General features: G+C 40.3%; 1 protein-coding gene across 1 annotated transcript; it reads right to left on the reverse strand.

The window, feature by feature from the left end:
* Positions 1-3,685: 3,685 nt before the first annotated feature.
* Positions 3,686-5,551, reverse strand: LOC131155982 (uncharacterized). Its single transcript, XM_058109436.1, has 5 exons — positions 5,544-5,551; positions 5,301-5,450; positions 4,792-4,991; positions 4,136-4,737; positions 3,686-3,940 (listed from the first exon to the last, which is right to left on the reverse strand). The coding sequence occupies exons 1-5, from the start codon at positions 5,549-5,551 to the stop codon at positions 3,686-3,688; spliced, it is 1,215 nt and encodes a 404-aa protein (XP_057965419.1).
* Positions 5,552-7,788: the final 2,237 nt, after the last annotated feature.

Consider the following 7,788-nt stretch of genomic DNA (forward strand, 5'->3'; position numbering starts at 1 on the left):
TTTTGGAAAGTTTAGAGTTCATATACCAAAACCTCATTTTTGTTAAAAATCGTAGGAAACAACATTTATGCCCCGTAAAACTTTACAAATAACCAGTCAAAATGTGCATAAAGACATAAACTAACTTTCTAACAGTTTAGTTTTCTAAAAATACTGATGTAAACAAATCCCTTTACCTTTATCCTAAAAACTGAATCCCGAGCTTGTTGATCCCAAAACTACGACACGGGATCCTCAAAACCTAAAAACCAAAGAACAATACTTCAGTATTATTCAATCTACTATAGCTCTACCGTAAATGAAAACGAATTTAGATCCTTACCTCGATTTTAGGGAAAAACCCAAAAATATTCAAAACAATGATCTGATCCACTACAATTGAAGAGATTCTCCTTATGTTCCACGCAGAAACCTCTGATCATTGAAACGGATGATGAACGACGAAGAATCGTAGAGAGAGAGAGAGAGAGAGAGAGAGAGAGAGAGAGAGCTTTTGGGTTTTCTTCACCTTTAAGTAATGAAAGATAATATTTATAGGGTCTTTGACCGAGTCAACTTTGTCGATGAAGTGGCACCTTCGTCGACCAACCAGCCACGCAATTCGTGGACGAAGCTCTACCAAGGTCGACGAACCCCATCCGGATATTTTCTTTAGTTTAACTCGGTATCTCTTCATCGACAACGCTTTGAATTTCAGCGACGAAGAACTGAAGGGACTTCGTCGACGAACATACTGCCTTCATCAATGAACCTTGTTGTAATTCCCTTTTTACCCATTTCATTATTTATTTTTCCTTATTTTACGGGTTTGGGTCTCTACAATCTCCCTTCCTTATAAGAATTTTGTCCTCGAAATTCACCAACCGATACCAAGCATACTCTACTTTACGTTGGAGACCTACAGAAAAGTCGGTAGCTACCCACAAGCAGCTCCGGCCCGAATTTATTACCTACCCTCACTTATGGTAGAGGAATACTATGGTTACAACATGATGTTTCGAAAGATTACATAGATTACATACACATACAAAACTCTCCCAAAGACTGTACTATTTAATCTGAACCACCTATTTTACTATACAAACATACGTACCATAAAGTAACTGCGGGTACTTTTGGCATATCTCTATCTAATATGATAAAGCATCACTGATCTCTAGAGTTTCATAACTCAACATGTGTGATGGATCTGACACGTACTTCCTCAGCACTGACACATGGAACACATCATAGACTCTGGATAGTGTTGGGGGTAACGCCACTCGATAAGCAACTGAACCTATCCTTTCCAGGATCTTGAAAGGCCCAATATACGGAGGACTTAGCTTTCCCTTCCTTCTGAACCTCATTACCCTTTTCTTAAAAAACACCATATCTCTTACCTCAAACTCTAGCTCTTGTCAACGAGAATCAGCATAATTCTTTTGCCAACTCTGAGCTGTCCTGATTCTCTCCCTGATTAACTCAACCTTTGAAAGGCTTGTTGAATCAGTTCTAGACCCAGTACTGTCGCTCACCTACTTGATCCCAGTACAACGAAGATCGACACTGATGACCATAAAATACCTCGTTAGGTGTCATCTTTATGTTGTCCTGGTAACTGTTGTTATACGCAAACTTGACAAGCGGTAGATACTGTATCCAGCTGTCACCAAAATTTAGTACACATGCCCGCAGCATATCCTCCAACATCTGAATAGTCCTCTTAGTCTGTCCATCTATTTGTGGGTAAGAAGATGTACTGAACTTCAGTTATGATCCCAAGGCATCATGTAGACTCTTCCAGAAACGAGACGTAAAACGTGGATCTCAATTTGAAACAACAGAAACAGGGACACCATGGAGTGGTACAATCTCTTGCATATACAACTCTGCCAGCCAATTCAGAGAATAGTTGACTTTGATTGGAATGAAATGTGCAGTCTTTGTCAGCTAATCAACTACAACCCATATGGTGTTCTATTCGAGCACTGCTGTAGGTAACCTTGTCACAAAATCCAATGAAATGTGTTCTCACTTCGACTTGGGAATGTCAGGTGGTTGAAGTGGTCCTGCTGGCCTCTAGTGCTCTGCCTTGACCTACTGACATGTTAGACACTACTCTACGAATCGAGCGATCTCTCTTTTCATGTTTGACCACTAGAAAGATTCCCTCAGATTTCGATATATCTTCGTACTGCCAGGATGTATGGTGTAGAGTGATCGGTGTGCCTCCTCCAGAATGACTCGTTTAATCTCAACGTCCTCTGGTACGCATACCATGTTATGGAATCTCAAAATCCCATCACCAAAGATACTAAAATTTGTCTTTAAACCAGTCTGGATTCCTTCCATAACCTTAACAAGCTCTGGATCCTCCTTCTACATTGCTTGGATCCTCTCCTACAAGGTCGGCTGTACCACTAAGCTAAAAGAACAGCATGATGATTTCCTTCCATTACCTCCAAGCCCAACCTTTCCAGGTCCATACATATTTGATGTTGAACTCCCACTTCTGAGACTGACGCCTCAACAGACTTCCAACTTAGAGCATCAGCTACCACATTTACTTTTTCGGGGTGATAGCTAATGATACAATCGTAATCCTTTATCAATTCAAGCCATCTACGCTATCTCATGTTCAGCTCCTTTTGGGTGAAAATGTACTTAAGAATTTTGTGATCAGTAAAAATCTCATACCTTTCACCATACAAGTAGTGCCTCTAGATTTTCAATGCAAACACTACAACTGCCAATTCTATATCATGTGTCAGGTAGTTCTTCTCGTACTCTTTAAGTTGACGAGAAGCATAAGCAACCACCCTTCCCTGCTACATTAGAACCTAGCCAAGACCTTTCTTAGAGGCGTCACTATAGATAAAAAATCTACCATCCTCGAAGGGAATGGTTAGAACTGGAGCAGTAACCAGTTGCCATTTCAACTCATGGAAACTTAGCTCGCATTCATCAGTCCAATTGTACCTCACGTTCTTCCTCATGAGTCACGTCAAATGACCTGCTAAGCTGGTGAACCCTTGTACGAACTGTCGGTAGTAACCTGCAAGACCTAGAAAACTTCTAACCTCCTGAACATTCTTCATTTTTGCCCAGTCCACTACTTCCTCTATCTTACTCAGATCCACGTATACTCCTTCTTTGGACACTACGTGCCCTAGAAATGCAATTTGTTCCAGCCAGAACTCGCACTTCTTCAGTTTTGCAAATAACTTCTTCTCCCTAAGCATTTGCAACACCAATTTCAAATGAACTTCATGCTCTACAGCACTCATAGAATACACAAGGATGTTATCGATAAATACCATGACGAATTGGTCTAAGTATTCGTGAAAGACCCTGTTCATCAAATCCATAAATGCTGTAGTTGCATTAGTTAAGCTGAATGACATAACTGTAAATTCGTAATGGTTGTACCGAGTTCGGAAAGTCATTTTTGGAACATCCTCCGTTTTCACCTTTAATTGGTGATACCCAGATCGTAGATCGATCTTAGAGAAAATTCGCGTGCCCTATAGCTGGTCAAACAGATCATCGATCCTGGGTAACATGTATTTGTTCTTTATCCTCACCTTGTTAAGTTCTCTATAGTCGATGCACATCCTCATTGACCCATCCTTCTTCTTCACAAATAACACAGGTCCTCCAAAGAAGAAATACTCGGTTGAATGTACCCCTTATCTAGCAGCTCCTAAAGCTGTTCTTTCAACTCTCTCAATTCAGCTGGAGCCATACGATACAGAGCTTTCAATATTAAAGTCACACCTGGAGCTAATTTTATAACAAATTCCACTTCACGGTCTGGGGGTAATCCTGTGAAGTCCTCTAGAAACACTTCAGGGAACTCGCGCACTACAGGAATCGCCTCCAGTTTACGTTCTTCTACTGGCTTGTCTTTCACAAACACTAGATACCCTTGGAATCCCTCTCGGAGCAATCTACTAGCCTATAAGGCTGAAAGGATCCGTGGTGCAGAATGCACACACGACCCTATAAATTTGAATTCCTACTCCTCTGGAGGTCTAAACATCACTTCTTTCCTATGGCAGTCGATACTGGCATAACTAGAAGACAACTAGTCCATCCCTAGAATGATATCGAAGCCATACATGTCAAATACTATTAGGCTAACTGGTAGTACCCTTCCCTGGATCACTATTGGAAAATCACTGATTACTTTACTACATACAATTGCCAACCCCGATGGCGTAGCCATTACCAGTTCATAACCCAACTGTGGCATCTCTAATCCACATAGTTTAACAAATCCCCGGGAGATAAAGGAGTGAGTTGCTCCCGAGTCAAATAATATAGCAAATTTATTGGACAACATGTAAATATTACCTATTACCACATCTTCAACATTTTCTACATCACTAGGAGTCAAGGAATACACCCTAGCCTGGGCAGTAACCCCTTGCTGTCCACTTCGTGGTGTCTGTACACCACCTTTGAAAGGCTGCTGTGGAGCTCTGTCGTACCTCGGAAGGTTAGAATCCCTCGCATGATGTCCCATCTTACCACATCGTAAAGAAGCCCCCATAGCCCTCCAACACTGCCCTGCATGAGGTTTCCCACACGTAGAACAAACAAAAGTGGACGTGGTACTCTGAGAAGCACCACTGCTATTCTTCTTCTTCCAATTGCCCTGCTTTTCCCCTCCATAAGAACTGGAAGATGCAGGTCTCTTCTTTGGAACTTGGACCTCAAGGTCCTCTTGAAAACTCTCCTCTACTATGGTGGCTTTGTCAACCAGAGTAACAAAGTCCTACATCTTCCATATCGCAGTCTGCTTACGAATCTCCTTCTTCAAGCACTTCTGAAATTTCCAGGCCTTCATTGCCGCATCCGGAATCATGAATGGAGCAAAATGAGGTAGCTCTTGAAAATTGGCAGCGTACTGCTGAACTGTTAGCTTTCCTTGCTCCAGCTTCATAAACTCCTCCATCTTTTCATTCCTAACTGTGGCTGGGAAGTACCATTCAAAGAATAACTCTCTGAAACAGGCCCACAATAATACCACTGGAATGGGTCGATGCTCCTAAAGCATCTTCACAGACTTCCACCATCTCTCCGCTTCGCCCGACAACTTAAACGTTGCGAAGGCCACTTTCTGCTTCTCAGTGTAGTTCAGGACGTCCAGAATCTTCTCAATCTCCCCAATCCAATTCTCAACTCAAATCGGGTTTGCACTTCCCATGAAAATAGGAGGCTTCGGTTGGGTGAACTGATAAATAGAACAACCCAACTCAGCCGTAAAACGATCTTGCTACCTATTCATCCAAACCACCTCAGCGATTAGTTACTGAGCGAAGTCTTGCAGAACATTCGTGGAGTCACTGCCAGCCTCAGGGCCAGCTCCCTCACTACTATTGCCTCTAACATTGGAAGTATTATCCTTGGATTCCATCCTACTATTGCCTCGAACATTGGCAATATTATCCTTGGATTCCATCCTGAAAAACAAAAGAGAAACCCATCTTAGAATTTTTAATACTCTACATATCGATTACTCACAATACTATAAAACTTCAAGTTCTCAATTCTACATTCCCATTTTAACTCAAATTCCGCCCCCTCTACTTGGAAACAAAATCGTCAATAGATTGCCATTGCTTTTTGAACCTTTCGATTGATCGAGAAAAACACAGAATTCGGTCAATGTATTTATGTCTCCAGGTAATATAAGTAAAACTCAAGGTCTTATCCTCTTCCTATACTCTAGTATATTCTAATCTACAGAACCTAGTAACCTAAGCTCTGAGTATACCCCTAACCAGGAAGTCTAAATCACATTACACTTCCGACTGGTTAAGGGCTCTGATACCAAACTATAACACCCCGACCCTTGATACGAACCCAGAGTGTTACTACACAAATGTTATACCTGTATCTGATAACATACATAAACAACCCGTCCTAAACAGGGACAAACGGGTGTACAAGACTCTACGCGCCAAAGTCCCTCTAGAAGACTAGGATCGACGTCCTGTAGGACCTGAAACAAAGGTTGAAAGATTAGGGTGAGACACTTCTTAGTAAGGTGGAAGATATTAGATCGACACGTGATTGCATGAGTTTATTCTAATTAGAAATAATTGCACAATATCACATTCACAATACTATACTATAGAAGATATATAAACATAATTCTACATCATTACAAGTGAGAATTCCCGAGGTTAGGGTAGAGTACAGGCCTATACACTATACGATCCATCCACTTGGTACTCAACCCTGTGACTTTGCCTATTTTAGTTTTTAAATCATGTATATGAATATTCAAAACAATGACCAGCTTTGGAACTTCATAAATATGCATAATTACGCCGTGGCATGGGTTGTGCACTAATAAACTCTGACAGGGCCCTGTCCATATAGGCATTGTCAAGCATCACATATATAGTCCGACTGCTCCACTTGTTCCATTATTTCACCAGTGGCCTCACACACTCTTGCAAGCCGACTATCTTGATACCCACACTGATTCACATGTGTGGTTGCACTGTACCTTCAGTAACAACAGAACCGCGCCTCAAGTTATTTAAAGTTTCATATAACCTAGAGTGTCTTTCAACTCCTAGGTCAATTCAAATTCTACAAACAGCATTACACAAGCCTAGGGTCTTTCTATATAATCATAACCCAATCAAATATTTAAACAATTAAACACATGTACTGCATATAATAAATCAAATAAAAAACATAAGTGTGCTGAAATTGAAAGTGCGGAAAAATAAAATTGCACTAAATATGTTATCAGGGTTCGACCAAAATTGCCTACGTCCCCGCCTCAAGCTCACAAGTAAGAGGATTCCACTATGGCTCACTTAGCGGGTGGAGCGGCACCTAATACAACACCTTAACAGAATGGTGCACCTAGTTCTCCTAACCTAGTTTGAACTAATTCGAGATTTTTCACAGGGCAAGTCTCCCTCTTCCGACCACATATCGAGAGCTAAAAATGATTTTATCAAAACGCAAAGAAAGCTTATGAAACTTTCAATAAGGATGCAAGTTCTTAAGCCAATGAAGAGTTTTTTCCAATCTAATATTTATGAATAAAATACAAAGGGAAAAACTTTAAGCTACTCTCCAAAATTCAATACACAACAAATGCAAGTATGGGAGAGAGATAACCTTTTGAGTAGTATGGAATATTCTCACAAAAGAATAACCCACAACCTAGTTTCAAAATGCAATCAATATGCAAATGAAGAAGGTGAGGAGAATATGCTCTTTCAAAAGATATATGATCAAATGAGTATAAGAAAGAGTTTTTGGCAATATACTTGTAAAGAGGGTAGGAGTATGAAAGATTTAGCTTAATAAAGTTTTCAAAGAAAACTTGCTAATCTATATGCTAATCTACCTTTAATTATGACAAAGGAGGGGGTATATCTAGAGTAGGGCAAAAATCTTACCGTTGGGGACATATAGGGTATTTTAAAAATTGTTTAATTATGTTTAATGCAAATTAATCCTTAGTTAACCTCAGTTACTGCGGTTAAAAAATATGGCAACCCGAGCGTTTCGGTCTACTATATTTTAAGTTCGGTCGACCCAATTGCCATGTTCGGTCGATCGAGGTACTTTTGAACTACATATATAGTTGACTAAATTAAGGAGATTTTGAAAGAGTTTAAGGTTTGGTTGACTATATTTTAAGTTCAATTTGCTATTCATATGGTTTGGTTGACTCAATCATAAATGAACTAGAAGTTCGGTTGGCTGAATAGTTGGGTGTCAGACACGAGTCAGTTCGGTCGATTGTGGAAGATACGTTCAAAACCA

Source organism: Malania oleifera, chromosome 5 (assembly GCF_029873635.1).
Source record: "Malania oleifera isolate guangnan ecotype guangnan chromosome 5, ASM2987363v1, whole genome shotgun sequence".
NCBI classification, from domain to species: Eukaryota; Viridiplantae; Streptophyta; class Magnoliopsida; order Santalales; family Ximeniaceae; genus Malania; species Malania oleifera.

Excerpts from the sequence above, each read along its gene's own strand:
- LOC131155982 (XM_058109436.1), bottom strand. Across the intron at positions 4,738-4,791 it reads GTGCTTGAAGAAGGAGATTC|CCACCATAGTAGAGGAGAGT; the intron begins GTAAGCAGACTG and ends TGGTTGACAAAG. Across the intron at positions 3,941-4,135 it reads CAATAGTGATCCAGGGAAGG|GCTAGTAGATTGCTCCGAGA; the intron begins GTACTACCAGTT and ends TCAGCCTTATAG.